This window comes from Erythrolamprus reginae, chromosome 2 (genome assembly GCF_031021105.1).
Source record: "Erythrolamprus reginae isolate rEryReg1 chromosome 2, rEryReg1.hap1, whole genome shotgun sequence".
NCBI lineage: Eukaryota > Metazoa > Chordata > Lepidosauria > Squamata > Dipsadidae > Erythrolamprus > Erythrolamprus reginae.
In genome coordinates this window covers 43,038,076-43,061,462 of record NC_091951.1, presented here as the reverse complement: position 1 = coordinate 43,061,462, position 23,387 = coordinate 43,038,076, and the positions used below count along the sequence as shown (strand labels likewise).

General features: G+C 43.7%; 1 protein-coding gene across 4 annotated transcripts; it reads left to right on the top strand.

The window, feature by feature from the left end:
- Positions 1-1,429: 1,429 nt before the first annotated feature.
- Positions 1,430-21,259, top strand: LOC139160290 (zinc finger protein 11-like). 4 transcript variants are annotated; one of them, XM_070737994.1, is made up of 5 exons: positions 1,430-1,725; positions 5,965-6,028; positions 9,020-9,101; positions 13,465-13,659; positions 17,140-21,259. In XM_070737994.1, exons 2-5 carry the CDS (start codon positions 6,005-6,007, stop codon positions 19,923-19,925), a joined length of 3,087 nt encoding a protein of 1,028 aa, XP_070594095.1. In that variant the 5' UTR covers positions 1,430-1,725; positions 5,965-6,004; the 3' UTR covers positions 19,926-21,259. The 4 variants fall into 4 exon arrangements, with proteins under 4 accessions (XP_070594095.1, XP_070594094.1, XP_070594096.1 ...); XM_070737993.1 differs by having other exon boundaries at positions 17,137-21,259; XM_070737995.1 differs by lacking the exon at positions 5,965-6,028 and having other exon boundaries at positions 17,137-21,259.
- Positions 21,260-23,387: the final 2,128 nt, after the last annotated feature.

Sequence of the window (23,387 nt, the reverse complement as noted above, 5' to 3'; positions counted from 1 at the left end):
GATAAAAGGATAAATTCGGAAAATGAAACTGAGTTGGGACAACTGATGGGACAAGGTAAGACGATATATGACGAGCAGAATCCGAGACCAAGCTACGAGAAATAAATTGGAATCATTCTATAATACGTAAATAGATATATTGCTCTTGGGTCAAGTGGACTATACAAGAAACACCCCCGATTTGGTGGTGGGGAATGTGTGAGTGTCTGGGTGGTGGGCACATTTCACTATGCACTGTTATATGTTGTGTGTAATATAAAATTGTTAAAAATTAATAAAAAAAATAAAAAAAATAAAAAATGAATGAACGAATGAATAAATGGATAAAAGAATAAATAAATAAATAAAAAATATGCTCCTTTACTGCTGGCTTCCCAAAACTAGAGTCCTTGACCGTAGTCTCCATGGTTCAGGAGGCTTTCCTGAAGCCAAGGAAGAGCAAAAATGGCTGAAAAGAAGCCCCCAAATCAGCTGGCTAGTGCTTGCATCTATGCTGGAGCAATATATACTAAAAACCCATAATTAAAAAAAACATGCACACAACATACCATACATAAACAATATAGGCCTGGGGAAGTTATCTCAGTTCCCCCATGCCTGACGGCAGAGGTAGGTTTTAAGGAGTTTACGAAAGGCCAGGAGGGTGGGGGCAGTTCTAATCTCAGGGGGGAGCTGGTTCCAGAGGGTCGGGGCCGCCACAGAGAAGGCTCTTCCCCTGGGCCCGCCAAATGACATTATTTAGTCAACAGGACCCGGAGAAGGCCAATTCTGTGGGACCTAATCGGTTGCTGGGATTCGTACGGCATGTATGTATGTGTGTGTATATATAATGTCTCCCTTAATTTTCAAATTCAGCAAAAACATGACACCCCCACCCCCACATTTATGTAGATGTAGATTGTTCTGAATTCTGTTTCTACCCAGTGTAATATTTTGAGTGTCTTTGTGACCTTTCAGCGAAATCATTCACCATCATCAGGCTGAAGTTATTGGCTACATATCAACATACATATACCTTTGAAAATCTACGAAAACAAATACGTGTGTGTGTATCATGTTTTTACTGAATTTGAAAATTAAGGGAGACTAGGATATTCCATATATATATATATGTATGTATGTAATGTTATGTATGCATGCATATGTGTGATTTTATGTCGAGTCATCCTCCATTTTCCCTTTCCCACACGCCTCTCTTCCCACACGCGAAGGGACGAGAACCGCACCGCTTATCCACAGCCCCGCACGCCCTTTTGCCTCACGCCGGCAACCAGGCCTCAGGTCGGCGGCAGCCTACAGGCGTGAAAGGCGTGAGGGAGAGAGCGAGAGCTGGCTAGAGGCCGGCCTCTTTGCCGGCGTCGGCCGGCAGGGGTCGCTCTCTCTCTCTGCCCCTTCCCCGGAGGAGGAGCCGGCTGCTAGCGGCTTTCTCCCTCCGCGCCTTGGATGCGGGAGGGGGGGGGGGAGCCTGCGCTTTTAACTTCAGATGCTTCCGACTCCATTGTGGGTTGCGATCCGGCTGCTGCCGCCACCGCCGCTGTTCCTCCGAGCTGGATCGTCCTTTTTTCTCGTGGCTTTTTTTTTTTTGGCAAAGGGATGCGAGAGCGGCCGCCTCTTCTTTGTCTTTCCCGGCTGCCCTGGGCGTTGGGCGGCGCGAGCGGGGGCCCCTGAAGCTCCGGGGACGGATCCACTCCTCCCCCCGCTTGATTCCTAAGCGGGAGCTTCCAGGTAAAAAAAATAAATGAATGGGGTGGTGGTGCACGTGGAAGGCAGCGATGTGTGTGTGTGGGGGGAGGAAGGTGGTGATGGTGGTGGTGGGGGGCTCCGCTCGAGGGGGCGGCAGGGCTTTTCCGAGGAAAAAAAGCCCTTTGCTAAAAAGCGGCCGGGATCCATTTTCAGAGAACTGAGCTGCTCCGTTTCTCTCCCTTCCAAGGCGGTGCAACTTTTCGGGGGGGGGGGGGTTAGCCTTAAAGAGAGGGTGGGGTTCGAACCCAAAGGGTTCGTGCAATGGGGGTGGTTAGGTGGGAAGGACACCGCTTGGGGTGGAGGGTGCTGTGTGGAATGATTGTCCCGAGTATCAATCCCCCCCCGCAAAATATATATATATATATATATATATATGGAAAAATGGCTTGGATCCCTTCCTTCTTTTATTTTTATTTTATTGCATTGCATAATTTAATTGCATCGCTTCGTTTGATTGCATTGCAGGTCGAAATAAAATTGCAATGCAGATTTTATTGCATCGGCTTCTATGGAGGCCCTGGGCTCTCCGTTTGAAATCCTACCCCCCCCCCGCATTCAGATTTGTGCAAGATGGGGTTGTGTGGTTGCGGATTGGCGGGAGGTGGCATGCGGGGAGGGAGGGGGGGAATGAAGAGGGGGGGGCGCGGAATGCTTTGCACACGCTCAGAGGAACTCTCCGGGTTCCAAGCCAGGCTCTCATTTGAATCTTAATAGCTTGCTTTGGGATTCAGAGGTTGGAGGTGGGGGGAGAGGGAAACGTGTCCTTGATTGTTAAAAAAGGGGGTTGATTGTTTCATTTTTGTGAATGGCTGGCTACGGGTTTTTTTTAGACAGCCCTGGAAGCTCTGCTAATGGAATAAGAGGAGGAGGAGGCAATAAATAAAAGGGAGGAAAACGAGACACCCACGCGGTTTTTTTTTAACCGTAATGCAGTGTTTCGCAACCTTGGCCACTTGAAGATATCTGGACTTCAACTCCCAGAATTCCCCAGCCAGCAAATGCTGGCTGGGGAATTCTGGGAGTTGAAGTCCAGATATCTTCAAGTGGCCAAGGTTGGGAAACACTGAGGTAATGAATGACCTGCTTATTTATTCAGAGCCTATGATAAAAATCTAAAAATGGTGGTGGGCAAGGTTTAGGAATCCTTCCGGAGTCTTCCTCAGAATAAAATCTGGCTTGCTGCTGGAATCACAAAAGGCCTCTTATCTGGTTGCAGCCTTGAAAAATAGGAGTGTTGGAGGAAATAATAAATATATATATACTGTATAGTATATGTTTAGTACCAGGCAGTTTGCCCCCAAGGAATGTTGGGATAGGGAAAAAAACAAGGAATGGCTGTTCCCTTTGAAAGAAAATCCAGCAAATTTACCTCCATGTTGAGGTGAAATCTTAATTGATCACTGTAGACGAGGCCCTGCTTACTTTTAATCTAATAAATATCTGTTATTCTTTACTGGCAGGCCTGGAGGCTATGATTAATGGAGACACCTTTAGATCCGGTCACAATAAGATTGCATGACTGTATGAATTGGATTTTAAATTGTTATGATATTGTTTTTAGTTATTGTAAGCCGCCCGGAGTCCTTTGAGAGTTGGGCGGCATACAAATGTAATTAATAAATAATAAATACGGCATCTTACCCGCAAAGATTTAAGGGTATGAATTGGGTCAAGAAGGGTGCCTAGTTTATTTTGCTTTAGAATGGTCCTGTGAGGTAGGTGAGCACAGGAGGCAGTGTTCAATCCAAGGTTATGACCTATCTGCAGAAATTTCCCTAGTCCCTCTGAATGAAAGCAGTTTGCTCAGAGGATGTCCCATTTCTTCCAAGAAGAAATATTTAGGAGGAACAGATGTCTTTTAAGCTTCAATAATTAGAAAAAAATAAGTCCCCCCCCCCTCCATTCCTGTTCCCTAATTTACTGAGCATCCAGATTAAGTCAAAACTTACTTGTTACCCTAAAAATATCTTGGCTGGCCTTCAACATGATTTTTGTTGTATTTTTTTTCCTCAACATGCTTTTCATTTACATATACAGTTGATCCTTGATTTACAACAGTTCATTTAGTGACCAACATTACAACAACACTGGAAAAACTGATGTCTGTTTTTTTCACACTTATGACCATTGCAGCATCCCCATGGTCATGTGGTATAAAATTCGGATGCTTGGCAACTGGTACATGTTTATGATGGTTGCAACATCATCCTGGGATCAATTTTTGCCACTTTATGAGAAGCGGAGTCATTGTGGAAGCCAGATTCATTTAATAACCTGGTTGCTAACTTAACAACTACAACATGTAAAAAGAAAAGTCATTAGCTGGGGCAAAGTTCACTTAACAAATGTCTCATTTAGCAACTTGGGTAAATTTTGGACTTAATTTGTGGTCGTAAGTCAAGGACTACCTGTATAGATTTTCCCCATTAAAAAGGCCACCCCTGGATCATCTCCAGATAGATAGAACCACAAGGTCCATCTTCATCAGTCTATGCAGGCTTAATTAAACCAGGTTTAATCGTGGGGGTGGCCTTTGCGCAGGATCTGAAATGAGTGTGAATTCTGCCTGGCACATCTATTTATTTTATATATAAAATTTGAAGATGGACCATCTCACTGAGTTAAGTGTAGAGGTAGGCCTCGACTCAACGATCACAGCAATTAAGTCCATTATTTCTGTTGTTCAGCAAGGCAGTTAAGTGAGTTTTACGCCATTTTGCAAACCTTTTTTTGCCATCGATTGTAAAGCAAATTACTGCAGTTGTTTAGTGAATCATGCAGTCATTAAGTGAATCTTTTGACTTTGCTTGTCGGAACCCGGCTGGGAAGGTTACAAATAGTGATAGTACAACTGTCATAAATACATGTCAGTTTGCCAAGGGACTGAATTTTGAACATAGGATCATGGGCATGCTGCAATGGTGGTATGTGAAAACTCTTCTTAAATCGAGGACTATCAGTATTTTCATGTGTGTTTCACAGATTTTCTCATTTTTTAAGTAGAAGATAATATCTGTAGCTTGGGGTTGATCCTTGGTATCTTGGAGTTTGATGGTTTTCTTGTGGCTGTTTCATTACCCAACTAGATAACATAATCAGTGCTGGGTTTGGTCTGTGTTTGTACAGAATATTATTATTATTATTATTATTTATTAGATTTGTATGCCGCCCCTCTCCATAGAATCCTTCCACTTTCATTTTTGCCTCTCAAGGTTGGTGGTCCATTGGTGGCACAGTGAGAATTGTAGCCCCAAATAGGTGGATTATTACAACCAGATTATTTATTTTATTTATTTATTTATTTATGAGATTTGTATGCCGCCCCTCTCCATAGACTCGGGCGGCATACAAATTATTGTCCTTTTGAGGAAGAAAGGTGACGAAACTGATTTTCCTCAGGGGATTTAGATGTAGATTTAGAGTGGTGCGGTGGCCTAGAGGTGGAGCTCTCTCCTCACAATCAGGAGGTTGTGAGCTCGATTCTAGGTAGAGGCAGATACAGTGGTACCTCTACTTACGAACTTAATTCGTTCCGTGACCAGGTTCTTAAGTAGAAAAGTTTGTAAGAAGAAGCAATTTTTCCCATTGGAATCAATGTAAAAGCAAATAATGTGTGCGATTGGGGAAACCACAGGGAGGATGGGGGCCCTGTTTCCTCCCAGGAGATCCGTAGAGAGGCCCCACAGAGGCTTCTCACCACTTTTTCTGGCCCTGTTTCCTCCCAGGAGATTCCTAGAGAGGCCGCACAGAGGCTTCTCCCTGCCTTTTCAGGTTACATTTTCGGAGCCTCCTGTTTGTAAGTGGAAAATGGTTCTTGAGAAGAGGCAAAAAAATCTTGAACACCCGGTTCTTATCTAGAAAAGTTTGTAAGTAGAGGCGTTCTTAGGTAAAGGTACCACTGTATTTCTCCGGGCACGTTGAGAATATACTGTATCTGCTGAATATAACTGCATGGCCGGAAGCATGGCCAGCCAATAAATACTCAGCTCCTTTCCAATTGCCAAGACTACTCTGCAAGGGATTATGGGTTTGTTAAAAGGAGACGATGATTCAGGTGTAGATTTAGGAGTTTGGAGCAACATAATGCCTCCCTCATTCTCTTATCTAAGTTTTTTTTTAATTTAACAATCAGGGTAAGGACTGGCCCGACTGTATATAGAAGTTTGATGTTTAGAAGGCAATTTTTATGAAAGCTCCATACTATTTCTTCCTGACATCCAGATATTTTCCCCGCGAGGACCACCAGCTTCTTCAGAAGGAAATGGCCCAGACACATTCTGCACAGGTAAATCTGTGACAAATGTAGACCGATGGATAGCGAACTTTCCCCTAACGCAGTGTCAAGATTCCAGGTAGCATCCAAACTAAATCGGAGTCCAAGTCAAAGTACTCCTCAAAATTCCAATTTATTTCCAGATCCATCCTGACACCTACACTGGGAAACCTGAATCTGAGTTTCCCTCTCAGTTGAAAGTTCACATCCCTTGTCCCTCACCCATGAACTTGTCACGTTGCCCACTCAGATTGTGCCAGCGTGGCAACTCCTGCTTCCGCCCAGGTGGGTGGGCATAGGATGGCCTTGAACCACTCGAAAAAATGCTTTGTGGCTGCATCTGTCCCCTCATGAAAATCACCCAACTTCCCATAAACATCAGGCCTTCTATAGATAGTGTGGCAAGCGGTTAATTTATCACCAACGTCTGCACCAGCTAGACAGACGGATCTCCAACCTTGAGGTTTGAGACTTTAAGACTCCAACTTTAAGACGTGTGGATTTCAACTCTCAGAGTTCGCTGGCTGAGGAATTCTGGAAGTCCTCACGTCTTAAAGTTGCCAAGTTTGGAGACTCTTGCCCTAACAGCAAGAACTACAGTGGTACCTCGGCTCTCGAACGCCTTGGTTTTCATACATTTCGGATACCGTACAAAATTTTCTGCAAAAATTTGCTTCGGTATCCGAACAAAAATTCGGATACTGAACAGAAAATTTTGTTTACTATCCGAAATGTGCGACCAGGGCAGCTTTGCAAAGCAGCTGCCACAAGATCTGAGGGGACGGGGTGAGAGAGAATGGGAGTCGGGATCTGACATGCCCCTCCTGGCCGCCATCTTAACAGCCTCCCAGTCTCTACCGTCTAACTGCTCCAAGCTGCAGGAAGGGTAGGGCTGGCTGCAATACCGGCAGCTTCAGGGGGCTCCTTTCCTCAGTGGTTCAGTTTGTTACCTCCAGGCAGCTGCACCAACTTTTTCCTTCCTGGCGGCGGCGGCTCCGGCGGCTTCCCTTCATCACGTGACATTCCCAACACTGCTGCTGCTGCTCCTCGAAGGGAAGCCGCTGCCGCCGCCATCACCGCCACCGGGAAAGAAAAAGTTGGTGCAACTGCCTGGAGGTAACAAACTGAACCGCTGAGGAAAGGAGCCCCCCAAAGCTGCCGGTATTGCAGCCAGCCCTACCCTTCCTGCAGCTTGGAGCAGTTAGACGGTAGAGACTGGGAGGCTGTTAAGAGGGCGGCCAGAAGGGGCGTGTCGGATTCTGGCTCCCATTCCCTTTCACCCCGTCCCCTCAGATCTTTATCCCATAGAAAATAGAGGAAATAGATTTAATTGGTTCCCAGCAAGTCAATGGGCTGGGAACCAATTAAATCCATTTCTATTATTTCCTATGGGATAAATTGATTCGGTTCTCGACCAAATCGGTTCTCGACCACACTTCCGGAACGAATTGTGGTCGAGAACCGAGGTACCACTGTATTAGCAACCGTTTTGGGGTGTGTAGCAAAATTGTGCTACTTTTAAAGAATTAAATTGATTATTTAACACATAGTGCTTATTTAACATATAAAAGCTTATTGGAGTGCCCCGGAAATTCAAATAAAGGAGGGGCAATCAAATAGTGGTGAATGTTCTTGAAGAACTTGCAGTAGAGAACATAAACTGTGTTATAATATTAAATTAGTATACCACCTATTTCATTGTTAGAGAGACCCTGGGTGGCTTATGGAAAGATAACAAACCAGTTTGATCTAGTGGTTTAAGGCAGCGGTAGGCAAAGTTTGCTTTTTCTATGACTTGTGAACTTCAACTCCCAGAATTCCTGAGCCAATCATGCTAGCTCAGAAGTTCTGGGAGTTGAAGTCCACAAGTCATAGAAGGCACCAGGTTAGAAATTGAAGATCGTGCATTCTAGTCCCACCTTGGCCATGAAAGCCAGCTGGGTGACCCGGGGCCAGTCCCACACTCTCAGCCCATCTCACCTCACAGGGTTATTATTGTGGGGAAAATAGGAGGAGGAAAGTGTTTTGGGTAGGTCCCCTACCTTGACGTATTTGTAAAAAAAAATAATGAATGGATGAATTACATAACAAAAAATGTTTTTTCCCCCCAATGGAGATCATATCACTGGTTTGTATAATATGGGTTTTTTCCTATAGTTTTCTTCATGAAACCAAGCAGGAGATAAGGTTCTTCTAAATTTGCAGGTTATGATATGATATAAATATAAGGCTGGTTTAGACATTTAAGATCTGATTATCATATTTTTCGGAGTATAAGACACACCAGAGTATAAGACGCATTTAGTTTTTGGGGAGGAAAATAGGGAAAAGAATCTGCTTACCCAGTATTCATCTGGCTAGCGTCCTTAGTCTGGTCAGCTGCAGCACATTAATTTTATCCCCTGGTTAGGGCTGAAAAAAACCTTCCGAGGGAATATCAATGAAAATAATCCTGCAAAGACGTAAGGGTTGGATAAAACATTTTTCTGAGGGAGTAGCAATGAAAAAGTCTGCAAACCCAGAAGACCCAGGAAGATATTTAGTGCTTCGTTAAGGCTGTGGCGGGGGAAAGCTTCAAAAAAGCTACATTCAGAATATCTTTTTTGGGGGGAAAGGTGTGTCTTATACTCCAAAAAATTGTTTCTTATACTCTGAGAAATATGGTGTTTACAATTATATTGTACAATTTCGGTTTGACCTTCTATATCTAAGATGCTTTACCTTAGTAGTGATTTAGCTTGATCTGAGATTAAAATGGCATCACTGGAGAAACCATAGATGGTCATTTTTTTAAAATTGCTGTTTCTCGGGAAGATTAGTTGGTTGTCTTTCAACATTCTATTAGATGGGTCAGTTTGCTAGAGTTGTGTATTTTCAACCAATAGGTGACAAGAGATGAAATGTTGTTGGGTGAATGGCTAGAGAGAAGATGAGTTTCCCTTGCAGGAGCTCTAGACCTTTGCAAATGATGAGATTTCTTTCCTTCCTTTTTCATTTATTTAGATGCAGCAGGATCTCTTAGGCTCTGATCAAGAAAGACTCTACAGAGAAGTGATGCAAGAAAGTTACAACACCATCTTCAGAGGTGAGATGGCTTCTTAACCTGTTGTTTTTGTTGTTTATACCAGTGTTTCCCAACCTTGGCAACTTGAAGATATCTGGACTTCAACTCCCAGAATTCCCCAGCCAGCAAACGCTGGCTGGGGAATTCTGGGAGTTGAAGTCCAGATATCTTCAAGTTGCCAAGGTTGGGAAACACTGGTTTATACCACCACAAATTTAAACTGGCTTTGTCCTGATTGCATTTGAATACCTTACCAAGAAAACCATAGAGGTTGTGCATGACACCCTCAGAGTTAAATTTAATTGACCAAGTAATTTGACCAAAAAATAAACTTTAAACTAACTCTCTCAGGGTATGTAGCAGCAAAGAGTTAGAAAATAGGTAATAGTCACTGTGTAGATTCAAATATTGATAGCTCCTGTTATCATTAAGCATAAAGCATCGTATTCAAACTACAGTTGTCAGGTTTACATAAAATGCCAGGGCCAAAATAAAATACATTTTTTAAGAAATCATTTTGACTTGATCATTGTGCAAACCCAATTACTTTGTCTTCCTAAGAAGTGTGCTTATCTGTTTGAAAAATGTACTTTCAGATTTAGGAACTTAATCTAAATGGATATTTTTAGCCCCTCCCTCCAGGTTATATATTTTTTAAAAGTTACAAACATAAGACCTTATGAGAAAGAATTGCCCTGTCCATGACTGAATTGCTTTGATTAATAAGTAAACATTTATAATGCTTATGTTTTTTTTTTTAAATTCCCAACTAATTATGTCCAGTTAAGCAATTCATTGTTTAAATTGATTAAATCCAAGCAGTTTAATCTTCATGGCATTGATATAGCTAATGCCAAATTTGTGTACAACATTTGGTCGTATCTTAGCAGATGTCAGTGGGATGTCTTTTTTAGTAATACATGTAAGGCCACTTACAGGTAATCCTTGACATATGACAGTAATGTAGTCTGTGACAATTGTAAAACAGGTCATCATGTGACTGCCTTGATTTTACCACCTTTTTGTGGTGGTTGTTAAGCCAATTGTTTGCTATGGCCAATTTTGCCAAAACCTAGAAGTAATATACTCTCTATATAATCCTAAAATTAAAAATGTCATCAAAAAGGCCCAATAAAGAATGTTCTTTCTTCGCCAACTCAGGAAGCTCAAATTCCTTATGTGCCCAATCACACTTGGCCAAGTAAGAATTCTGTTCTGTTCTATTATATTTGCCAATTTTAGATTAATAAATGTCATAAACACACAGTCACATGATTGTAAGAGGCTGCAAAACCATGGTAATATGGCCCTGATCCCTAGCTGTTGCAATTTTGGAACTAGGTTGTAAGTACCCCCAGAAAAGTCTATGGTATCTTTGATCAATTGCTAAGTTATTTGTTATAAATGGAGGGCCACCTGTAGTATTTGGATTAGTTTATATTTGTATGTAATAATAAGTAATTTTGCAGAACAATTGTTCTCCTAAAACGATCTGTGGTTACTGATAAAACATTATATGACACAATTAAAATAATGCCAAGATATAGCATGAGATATGTCACCATAAATTCTACTAAAATTGAAAAAGATTTTAAATGAAGTATAATTGAAATTTATTTGATAAAAGCAGCAAACAAACACGAAAAAAAAAAAAATCCCATAACATAATAAAGTGATTTCAGGACTGTAACTGATTCAAAAGAGTGCTAATAATTTAAAGCATAAAAATATGGATCCCACTTTGAATTCCTTTTGGATAAGTCTCAGAGGTAATCGGCACATGTAGTATGTATGTTATTGCTATGTAGCATGTTACATTTTTGAATTATCAGTAGTTAAATACATTCTAGCCAAGAGGTTAGTTGTATAATTGCGTGGAGATGTGTAATGCAGCTCAGTGTATACAGATAAACCTTGACTTGCCATAGTTTGCGTAGCAACCATTCAAAGTTACAATGGTGTCTGAAAAAAGTAATTTAGGGCCGTTTTTCACATGGGCGTTGTACCTTCCCTATGGTCACATGATCAAAATGAAGACATTTGACAATTGGCATAGCAATAGCATTTAGACTTATACAGTAATCCCTCGCACCTTCGCGGTTCATCTTTTGCGGATTTGCTACTTCACGGGTTTTCAAAGGGGGCTTAAATCCATTAAGTTCATTAAAAAATTTAAATTCATTAAAAATTCATAAAATCCTTCTACAGTACTACTGTACTCTATTAAAGAAACTGGTAGGATATCGCATGTGGTTCCAGCTGAGAAACATCATAGAATAACTGTTTAATGAAAAGGGTGGGTTTTAAAAGTGCACATATAGTGGTACTTCATGATACGAACCCCTCGTGATACGAACATTTTGAGATACGAACCCGGGGTTCGGAAATTTTTTGCCTCTTCTTACGAACTTTTTTTGCCTTATGAACCCAACGCAGATCGCAAAATGGCGCGCCGCTGGGTGCCGCCGCCCGGCTGTCACCTTTTGAAACAGCCAGGGGGCTTCTCGGCGTTCACCCGAACCCGAACTTTTGCCGAACTTTTCGGGTTCGGGAGGCCGTCGAGAAGCGCCGCTGCCCGCCTGTCACCTTCTGCAATAGCCGGGGGGCTTCTTGGCGTTCTCCCGAATGCCGAACCCGGAAGTTCAGCAAAAGTTCGGGTTCGGGTTCCAGGGGCTGCCCAGCAAAGCGCCGTTTTTGCGATCGGCGGTGGCGTTTTCAGCCGATCTGGAGGCTGAAACGGAGGTGGAGAATCCCAATAGAGAATTCCATGGGCGGAGCTTTGACGTCACGAAGACGTCCTTCCTGGTCAGCTGAAACGTGGCCTCCAGGAAGGACGTCTTCGTGACACTTCCAACACTGGAAGTTTTTAATAAGAGACTGGATAGCCATTTGTCTGGACCTGGTGTAGGGTTTCCTGCTTGGGCAGGGGGTTGGATTAGATGACCTCCAAGCTCCCTTCCAACTTTATTATTCTATTCTGTTGGATTTTTTTCTTGTTGAGGGATATACACCTGCCCGTATGTATATCTTTCAGGATTTGTCTTCTATGTTGGCCAGAGAGAAATAGAAACATTCTTTTTTGTCCCAGTTCCTAGATAAGCTACCAGAATTGGTAGGAGACTGAAAGCGAGTGTATTGTGGGTAATGCAAGGAGCTGGGCTCTGATGCGGGAGAGCCCGGTTGGAAGGGGTTTTTTTCCGTGGAAGTTCACTGAGATAGTGACACTTTCTCAAGCTAGGATTGTTTTAAAGTTGAAAATGAAGTGTTGTGCCGTGCGTATTGTTGTGCCGTGCGTATCCAGGAGGGAAGTGTTTTTAATAGGAAAGTGAACACAAGAACAAGGGGACACAATCTGAAGTTAGTTGGGGGAAAGATCAAAAGCAACATGAGAAAATATTATTTTACTGAAAGAATAGTAGATCCTTGGAACAAACTTCCAGCAGACGTGGTAGATAAATCCACAGTAACTGAATTTAAACATGCCTGGGATAAACATATATTCATCCTAAGATAAAATACAGAAAATAGTATAAGGGCAGACTAGATGGACCATGAGGTCTTTTTTTGCCATCAGACTTATATGTTTCTATTGCCTCGAACTCTTTAGAGGCGGAGAAAAAATGAGATACAAAGCAAAGGTTAAAAGTTTCACTATCAAGTCACCTCCGTTTCTTGACTTGAGGGAGGCAGCGTTGTCTGAAGACATTTTCTATTGTCATGTGGCCAGCAAGGCGCACACAATGCGCTTATTTTCCCACTAAAGTGGTACCTATTTATCTACTTGCATTTGCATGCTTTGCAAATCTCACCACCGGCTCAAGGTTGACTCAGCCTTCCATCCTTCCGAGTTGGGTAAAATGAGGATCCAGATTGTTGGGGGCAATATTCTGATTCTGTAAACCGCTTAGAGAAGGGTGTAAAAGCACTATGAAGCGGTATATAAGTCTAAATGCTACTGCTATTGCTATTTTGAACTGCTAGAGGGGCAGGAGCTAGTGTTAGGAACGGGAGCTCACCCCGTTGCGTGGTGCTTGGGTCTCAAACCCAGGCTATCAGCTTTCCATCTGACAAGCAGTTCAATTCAATTTATTAGATTTGTATGCCGCCCTCTCCGAAGACTCGGGGCGGCTCACAACAATAATAAAAACAATACCCCAGCGAAAAATCTAATATTAAAAAGCATCTTTAACCGTTGAGCCATCACACCCTCTGATATGAAACAAATACTGTAAAAAAAAAAAAAAGGATGCTTCCATTGCCATCTTTTCCTCTTGCTTCTTCAAGCCCCTGCTTGTTTATAACATTTCTGCAGCAGAAAAATATATATATTTTCCTCACCTGCTTCTTTGCTGTCTTTCTTTCTCTCTCTCTCTCTCTCTTCCAGCTTCTCCTCTTCAGCTTCAAACATCTGAACTCCTGGCACATCTGAAAGGAAGATCGGAAGGTCTTCAGAGCTCCAGCAATGGCGCTGATCAAAAGCGGGTTAAAGAAGCCCTGAAGAAATGGCCAGAATCAGGAAACTGGTGGAATTCCTACCGGAGTCCCGTGGGCGTGCCCACTTCAGATTCATCGAGTTCAGGTCAGGATTGCCCCTAAATCTTGGCATCCACACGGAGTCACCTTTATAGTTTCAGACATATTCTGTCCTCAGAAGGGGCTTCGTCTGTAGATCCCTACCTAGAAAGTGAATGTGGTGATTAGATACTGCAGAAAGTCCTTGACTTCCGACCACTGTTGGACTGAAAATTTCCATTCCTAAGCAAGAGAGTTTAAAAAGGTTTGCCCCATTTTATAACCTTTCTTGCCACAGTTGAATCACTGCGGGTCTTTTTTTTAATTAACACAAAAAACATATCACAATGTACAAGCACATATGTTCGGAAACTTTATTTATTTATTTATGCATTAATCAGATTTGTATGCCGCCCCTCTCCGCAGACACGGGGCGGCTAACAGCAATAATAATACAATGTAAACAAATCTAATATTTAAGTTAATTTTTAAAAAACCCAATTTAGAAACCAGTCATACATACTGACATACCATGCATAAATTTTATAAGCCTTATTTCTTATCATTATTACAGTTATAGATCGGTTCATCAAAATGCATAAGTATATATCCATACCTCTATCTAATATCAATATTAATATAATAATAATAATTATTATTATTATTATTTGGATTTGTATGCCGCCCCTCTTCGAAAACATTTTATTAACTGCTCTACTATAGATCCACATTTGTTTTCTGTTCCGTTTTATTTTATTTACATCTATATATAGCCAGTATTTTATATTTGCACATTCTATACTTTATTTTCCTTTTTTTAGCCAATCATTTTATTTATTTACCGTATTTTTCGGTGTATGTAAGATGCACCTTTCTTCTCCCTAAAAGAGGCTGATAATTAGGTTATGTCTTATGTTCTGAATGTAGCTTTTTTTTAAGCCCTAACTTGCTGCTAACAATCTTCCCAGCTCTTATCTTGCAGGCTCTTTCATTGTTTCTCTCTGTTAAGAATGTTTTCCAAACCTTGTCTTTGATTTTTTTTTTCATTGTCTATTTGCTCCAAATGTTTCTTTCCAGCTCTAACCAGGTGCTAATGATGTTCCCAGCTTTTACTGGCTTGCAAGCTCTTTCATTGTTAGTCATTGTTAGTCTCTCAGAATACATTTTTAAAAGCCTTTTTCCATGTGCTAATGATTTTCCCAGCTCTTACTGGCTTGCAAGCTCTTTCATTGTTACTCTCTCCGAATAAGGTTTTTTTAAAGTCCTAACCAGGGAATAAAACAATGTGCTGAAGCTGATCAGACTAAGGATGCTAGCCAGATGAATTACCTGGTAACCAGATTCTTTCCCCTATTTGCCACCCCAAAAAATTACATTCCGGTACGCCTTATACTCCGAAAAATATGGTACGTCTATATATAGCCAATATTTGATATTTGCACATTCTATATGTTATTTTCCTTATTTTTTTAGCCAATCATACAATCTGTTCCATATTTGGTAATATTCAGATTCTTATTTTTCTTGTAACTCCATCGTCATTTTGTCCATCTCTGCAAAATTAAGAATTTTCCTTATGATTCCCTCTTCACTTGGTTCACTTGCAGTTGTTAAAAATGTCACTACATAAATCGGGCTTTTCCCATTGACTTTGCTTGTCAGGCAGTCACAAAATTGGCATTTTGAGGATCCTGCAATGGTTTTGAGCGTGAAAAATGGTGATAAGTCACTTTTCAGTGCTGCTGTTACTTTGAGTGATCACTGGATGAATGGTTGTAAGTTAACAATGGTTGCACTGTTAACTAACAGTAGATAAGGTAGCGGCCTATAAGATGGTAAGTTCTGGTCATGACTTAGCCATAAAAATGGCTAGGTGACTGGGCCAGTCACATATTCTCAGCCCAAACCATCTCACAGGGATGCTGTGGGTAAAAGAGGACAAAATGGTGTTAGCGATAGTCGCTGTTTTGAATTTTCATATTTTTCGGAGTATAAGATGCACCTTAGTTTTGGGGGATTATATTGGGGGGGGGGGAGAGAAATCTACCTACCAGGTATTCATCTGGCTAGCGTCCTTAATCTGGTCAACTTCAGCACATTATTTTATTCCCTGGTTAGGGCTGAAAAGCCTTTTTCAGAGGGAGTAGGAATGAAAGCAAGGCTGCAAAGACTTAGGGCTGGGGGGGAAAAACTTTGGAGTAACAATGAAAACAAACCTGCAAGCTGGGAAGATCCTTAGCACCTTGTTTGGGCTGGAAAAAAGCTACATTCAGAGTGTAAGATGATCCCAAATTTTCAGTCTCTTTAGAGGGAGAAAGTGTGTCTTATACTCAGAAAAATACAATATTTATAAAAATAATAGACCGGATAAAAAAATCTAATAAATATTACTTAATTTTAGGAACTAAGATCCAGTTCATTTGTTTTCCCTTTTAATTTTTTTGGAAACTAGACATCTATTAAATCAGCCTAAAATGCATCAGGATTGATATGGCTGAACAACCTGGAGTGTAAGACAAGAAAAATTGTAAGACAAGAAAAATAGCCACAGCATGAACCTTAATTTTGTCCAGCTCAGAGGTGTCATAAACTCAATTTCATTGAGGGCCGTGTCAGGGTTGTGTTGGACCTTGGGGGGCTGGGGTGGTCATGGCTAGCTCAACGTCACTCGTGTTGGGAGTTGCCTGTGGTGGCCCGAGCGCTCTGCAGATAAAAACGCCCCCAAACTCTCTTTTCGGCCCTGATGGCCTCCTGCAAACTTCTGCGAGTGAAAACAGCTCCGTTTTCACTGGCAGAGGCACTGCAGGCCAATCATTATTATTATTGTTGTTATTGTTATTGTTATTATTGTTATTGTTGTTGTTATTTATTAGATTTGTATGCCGCCCCTCTCCGTAGACTCGGGGTGGCTTACAGCAATGATAAAAACAATATATAATGACAAATCTAATAATTAGAATCTAAAATAACAATAATACCTTTAAATTTTCTGCCGCACGAATCCCAACAAATCGATAAGGTCCCACAGAGAAGGCTCTTCCCCTGGGGCCGCCAGACGACATTGTTTAGTCCAGTGTTTCCCAACCTTGGCAACTTGAAGATATCTGGATTTCAAGTCCCAGAATTCCCCAGCCAGCATTTGCTGGCTGGGGAATTCTGGGAGTTGAAGTCCAAATATCTTCAAGTTGCCAAGGTTGAGAAACACTGGTCTAAGCGCTATTGCTACTTAGACTTATATACCACTTTACAGTGCTCTTACAGCCCTCTCTAAGCGGTTTACAGAATCAGCATATCGCTCCCAACAATCCCACCTCGGAAGGATGGAAGGCTGAAAGCCTGAGTCAACCTTGAGCCTGGTGAGAATCGAACTGCTTAGAAGTCACCAGAATTGGCCTGCAGTACTACTTTGTAACCACTGCGCCACCAAGCTAGCCAACCTCTTAACTCCACTCTCTGCCCTAAATGGAGAATCCACCACAGGTAGCATATCTATTGCCTGTCTGGAAACATAATTTTCTGTTGTTGTTTTTTCCCCCCTCCCCAGCAGACGATGACGTGGCAAGTGAGAAGGAAGAGGAGGAGAGCGTTCCGTGGGAGAATCAGCGGATCGCGAAGCCTCGTGCCGCTTTGCTGGGCCAATGGGAGAGCGGGGTCCAGCGGCAGGGGAAGACTTGCAAGATTCAGCACGGGCGCCTGCAGGACTCTCGCCCCAGAGCTAATTGCGCTGACGGAAAAAAGAAACACCTTGCTGCTGGCAGCAACAGCCAGCCAGATATGAATGCCGAAGAGAGTCAGAATGAATGCACCGTCTGTGGGAAAAGCTTTGGCAGGAGGTCCTCCCTCCTCCGGCATTTCAAAGTCCACAGCGGGGACAAACCTTTCCGATGCTCCATCTGCGGCAAGTGCTTCCTTGCGAAAACCAGCCTGGTTCTGCATAAAGAGAGCATGCATAAGAAACGGCCCCGTTCGGGAAAGAAACGCTGGGAATGCCCCGAGTGCGGGCAGACCTTTGCCACGAAAGCTTTCCTGACGGAGCATCGCAAGGTCCACGACAGTGAGAAGGCACACCCTTGCCCAGCCTGTGAGGAAAGCTTCTCAGAAACCAGGCACCTTGTGAAGCATCTGATGACCGTCCACTCAGAGGACCACACCTTTAAGTGCCCCGACTGTGGAAAAAGCTTTATGAAGGAGAAGGACCTCATGAAGCACCAAGCGAAGAATCACAGCCGTTGCTTTCCCAGTGAAAAAAGCTGCAAGGAAAACCCACCTGCGGTCAAGCACAAGGGACTGAACCCCGAAATTGTGCCTGGCGTGGCGCACAAAGGGAAGGTTGGGGTTGGACGGCCCTTTAGCTGTGCTCATTGCGGGAAGTCTTACAAGCAGGAGAAGTCTTTCCTTAATCACCAGAGCGTCTGCGCGAGGCAGCGACCGAGCGGCGAAGGAAAAGTCGTCGAGGGGGACGGCCCGCTCACTAAAAACCAGATCACCCACGTGGAAATGAAAGATGACACTTGCTTTGACTGTGGGAAACCTGTTTGCAAAAGTTCGCAAGACCCGGACAAGAAGGTTCAGGAGTGCCCTGAATGCGGGGAGAGCTTCGGAGAGGGCCAGGATTTTGAGAACCACCTGAGAAGCCACCAGAAGGCGCCATCTTCTCAAAACATCTCAGATTGGGAGGGCCTCAAGGGGAAAACGCTACCCGTTTCCAGCCAGCCAGAGAAGAAAAGCCGCTACCAGTGCCGAGGCTGCAGGCGAGACTACTCGACTCATTATAATCTCAGGAGGCACCAACGAATCCACGTGGAATGCCGGTACAGAAGGAACGCTCGCAAGGGGAAGGACCCGGCCCTCAGCTGGTTCTTCATGGACTTCCCGAAAGCCCGTAGCAGAGAGGCCCTCCAGCACAAATGCACCTTCTGCGGGAAAGCGTTCAAAACTAAAAGCACCCTCGGCCGCCACCACCAGATCCACATCAAAGGCAAGCCGTACAAGTGCACCATCTGCGGGAAAGCCTTCGTCTACCGCTACACCCTCGCTCACCATCAGGAAATCCACCTGGAAGACCAGCTCTACCAGCACAAGTGCTCTTTCTGCACAAAAGCCTTCAGGACGCCGTCGGCCCTCCGCCGGCACCAGCAGCTGCACAAGGAAGGCAAGCCGTACATCTGCAACGTCTGCGGGAAAGCTTTCGCCTACCGCTACAACCTCACCCACCACCGGGAGATACACATAGAAGGGCAGGTCTACAAGTGCTCTTTCTGCTGGAAAGCCTTCCGTACCAGCTATTCCCTCAGCAGGCACAAGCGCATCCACACCGAGACCAGGTCCTATCAGTGCCCAACTTGCCAGAAGGCCTTCGGGACGAAGTATTCCCTGTGGAGGCACCAGGAGATGCACGTGAAAGAGGATCCCGATAGCTTGCTTGGCGGGAAGGAGGCGGGGCACCACTTAGTCAAAGCCGAAGCGGGCGGTAGCGGCGACGGCGCGGAGAGGCAGCTTGCCAATTCGGTCCGCCCTCAAAGCCAGGGAGCCCACAATGGAGAATGGAAACCTGCAGAAGGGTCCGAGAATACGAGCAGCCCACTCCTCCCTGATCATCAAAGCACCCGCGTAGAAGAAAATGCCATTAAACAGTCAGACGGCCAAGCTTTCAGGAGTGTTGGATTGGGGGTCAAAGGTCAAGACAGGCCTATCAAAGGAGAGCAGTGGGCCAACGGTTCGATGTGCACAGGACAGGAAGGCCCCCCGGTGCCCTCTGAGAACGGGGACGTCTCGGGCCCCTTGGGAAACCGCTCCAATAAAGACCCACCCGATTGGTGTTTCCTGGGTAAATTGCCCCACGCTGGGCAACAAGGGGTGGTCCCGCAGGAAAAGAAATACAACTGTCCCAATTGCGGGAAGTCCTTTAGAGATAAATATTCCCTCACGAGGCATCAGAAAGTCCACTTTACTGAGAGACCCTACCCGTGCCCGAGGTGCGAGAAACGTTTCCGCAGCGCTAAAGACCTGGAGAAGCATCAAGTGACCCACTCGGATCAGAGGCCCCACCAGTGTGGCGAGTGCGGGAAATTCTTCAAGACGAAATCCTCGCTCGATAAGCACCAGAAGACCCACAAAGGGGAAAAGCCATTCTGCTGCTCTTACTGCGGCCGGAGGGTGACCACAAGCACAATTCTCCGGTACCACCAGAGAACCCACACCGGAGAGAGGCCGTATAAATGCGCCGTGTGCGATAAAAGTTACATCAGCAAATGGTCCCTTAAGAAACACTTGGAGCTGCACTACAAAACGAGTCTGCCGAAGGGCCTTCAGGAAGCGCCACAGCTTGATTAGGAGCGTCAACGGTGTCTTTGTCACTCGCGGGTGAAGAAACGGGGACACTTTTCAATAAGGGTTGGAGGTCTTTTGGAACAGGTCTGGGTTGAAACGCCCGTCTTTAAAATTCCCAGGTTCTTTCTATACCCAGTGACTAGCTACCTCAGAAATAGATTTTTGAATGTACTCTACCTTTCCAATCTCGAATCGTTCGCATAACTTTGCTCCAAAAATGGACACCCGTGTTACGAAGAGCCCGCAATAAAGAGGCTATATTTCTTTTGAATGAGTGGACCTGACTGAGAACTTGGATGCTGGGGGGAAAAAATGACAAGGGCATCAACGATCCTAAAGTTTGGAGTGATGGCGGTGACTAAGTGCGAGTTGTCTTTCATTTATCGTAGTCACATTGTAAAAAGCAAATTTCGTGTCGAAAACCATTCCTCTTCTGCAGTGTATGTACATAAAAGGGGGTGGTGGTGGAAGACACAGGGCGATTATTTTAAGAAGTGTGGTTGAGAAGATTATATAGTGTTGTTTTTCATAATGAAAATACTACTGGTTTGTGCAGTGAATGAAAAACGGATGGAATTCATGTTCTTTTTCCTATGCACTTTGCATCACCAAGAAGGCATTCAAGGGTCCACTGTATTTTAAATTTCCCAAATGTTAGGATTTTGCCTTTTGGGATCTGTAGTAAATAACACCCTACAGTTTTCTGTACGTTTTACAACATGTTTTAAATTGAAAGCAATTCAGAAGTTCATTGATACAATCTTTCTCGCCTCCTAGTACCACTGCCATATTACACTGTGTGTAGGGAAGACGGAATCTCAAGTTATTGGAGCTGCAAGGAAGATGCAGGCCTTGCCTTGCACAGGGGAGATCTTGGTTGCTAGTAGTTTTACATACAAACATGAAAAGTTAACCTCCTTGGATGATGCCCCTACCATTATCCGTTATGCTTGCTTGAGATGACGGGAGCTGTGAAGATCTGAAGCCACAAGAAGTGGCAAGTGACAGTGTTATACCAAATACCGAAATTCAAAATCAGAATTCTCTTATTAATTTTTAAAAAAATAAAATGGAAAGTCGTAGTGGCAACGGTGGATAAAAAATACTGAAGTATGAAAGTTGTAAGAAAAGTTGGATTTTTTTAAAAAAAATACTGTGTAAGGACCCTAAAAACAATGATATGGAAGGACCCTAAAATAATTGATTGTATGAAGTCTGTTTTAAACTGAAACTTTGTCAGTCGGGAATCTTGCATGGACATTTTATGACTGTAGCTGTTTTTGGGGGGAAGAATTGCAATTTGCTACAGGTTATTGAGTAAAGCGTGAGTTGCATCATTTCCAGTGTCAGTTCATTATAAGATGTTCATTTTCTGCAGACATTTTCAAGATTTCGCTTGGGGTGAGATGGATAATTAGAATCCAATTGGCTGGGTTTTACTGAAATGTTAGCATATTTATTCAAACAAACAGAGAAATAAACTTAGAATAAATATCTTGCCATTTACTGTCCCTCACAGAGCTAAAGAAAACTTAAAGAACTTTAAGAAGAATGCTACCGTGTTTTCCCGAAAATAAGACACTCATATTAATTTTTGCTCCAAAGGTTGTGCTACGTCTTATTTTCGGGGGGTGCCTTATATTTCTCAAATAAGACAAATTCACAGGCAGAAAAGCTGACACCCCCAAATAAAGTGTACCGTGCATAGTTCCCTCTAAGCTGAGCAGTGAGCAATCGCTCACTTAAAAATCATCATCAACTCAGAGTTTTCCAAACCTGCCCAGAAGCCGAGAGGGAAGGAGAGAGAGAGGAAGAGAGAGAAACAGATAGAAAAAAGTGAGGAAGGAAAAGAGAAAGAAAAAGAATGGGAGTAAGGAAGAGAGAAAGAAAATCAAAATCTAGTTTGAAACTAGCTCAACTATTTAAGTGGCATTTTGATATTGATAGTTGCCCTATTATGAGCTCACTGTAATAGACACACAGTACAGTATTTTATTTTGAAATTCTCTGAGGCAAAACAGGGTGGGTTTTTTGTTTGTTTATTTTTTATCTATCTATCTATCTATGTGCCGCCCAGTCCCGAAGGGACTGCTGCTCAGACACTATACTTTTCCGCCCACCCCCCAAAAAAATTACGGTACGGTACCTGTCAGTATGGCACCCACACACACAAACAACGGCATTTATATGGTACAACGGTATACTCCTGCTATTGCAGCTTCCGGCCACCAGAGGAACTACAGTCTACGCACTGTAGTGGAGACTAATGGCGGTGAGATAGCAGCAGACTGACTGCTTTACTGGACAGTACAAAGCAATGGAAGGGGGCCAGCAAGGGACGCCACATTATTACGGTACCGCTATGAACAGCTTTGAATGGTACCGTATGTTTTTCCACCGTACCATATGTAAACTTGACTACGCCTTATTTTCGGGGGATGCCTTATATTAGTAAATTCTGCAAAACCTCTGACATGCCTTACTTTCAGGGTACGTCTTATTTTCGGGGAAACGGTATATTCAAGAGCCCAAGCTGACTGGTTATTCTTTAAAAGAGGGCGAGGTGTGTGTTTGTGTGTGTCCTGCCATATTTTTGGCCAGGATCCTACTTTGCCAATAACAGAAAGGTGGATTATGGAGCCACTCCAGCCTCATGTTTTCATAACCACAGACTTTCTTGGAGATTAACCATTCCAGACCCAGATTGTAAAGTGTTACATTTCTCAATACAAACCTGACGTGGGTTCAAACTTTACATGAGTGTGCTGGGCTAATACAAGCATATTTCGTCAAAGCAAGGCCATGAGCAGCTCTTGCAGGGACAGGCTACGAGCTGGAGCGGTGAGAACACCGTTCCGATGGTGGCAGTGGAGCGTGTAGCTTTGCTCCATTGCCACCAGGCGTGCACACACAACCGGCACAATTCCGGTAAAAATTTACCTCCTCCCCCCCGCCCCCAGGCATGCATGGAAGCAAAGAAACACAATTTTTGCTGCCGGAAAAAGTCTGCGTACAAGATTTCAGCTGCTGCAAATGCAAAGCTGGAATCTCACTGCAGTGCCTAGAGCGGCAGCTGGGGCCAACACCAAAAGCAGCTTCCCTGAGCTCAGGCCATGTGGCCTGCTCTCTGCTCTACCACACCATAGGAGAGAGAGGCCTGCAGCGCGGGAGAGTGCAGAGCAGGCTGTGTGGCTGGAGCCCAGGGCACCTGCCCTGCTCCCTGCGCCAGGGCCCAACGGCGCTCCTGCAGGAGACCACATACTAGAGCAGTGTTTTTCAACCAGTGTGCCGCAGCACACTAGTGTGCCATGAGACATGGTCAGGTGTGCCATGGGGAAATTAAATTATGGCCCGCGAAGGACATTTATCCAGCCTGCCACCAGTCACCTCCATCCGAACATAAACATTCCCCTCACAATCCCTCCAGCTATCAGCGACAGGAAGAATGGAGGCACAGGGAACGCT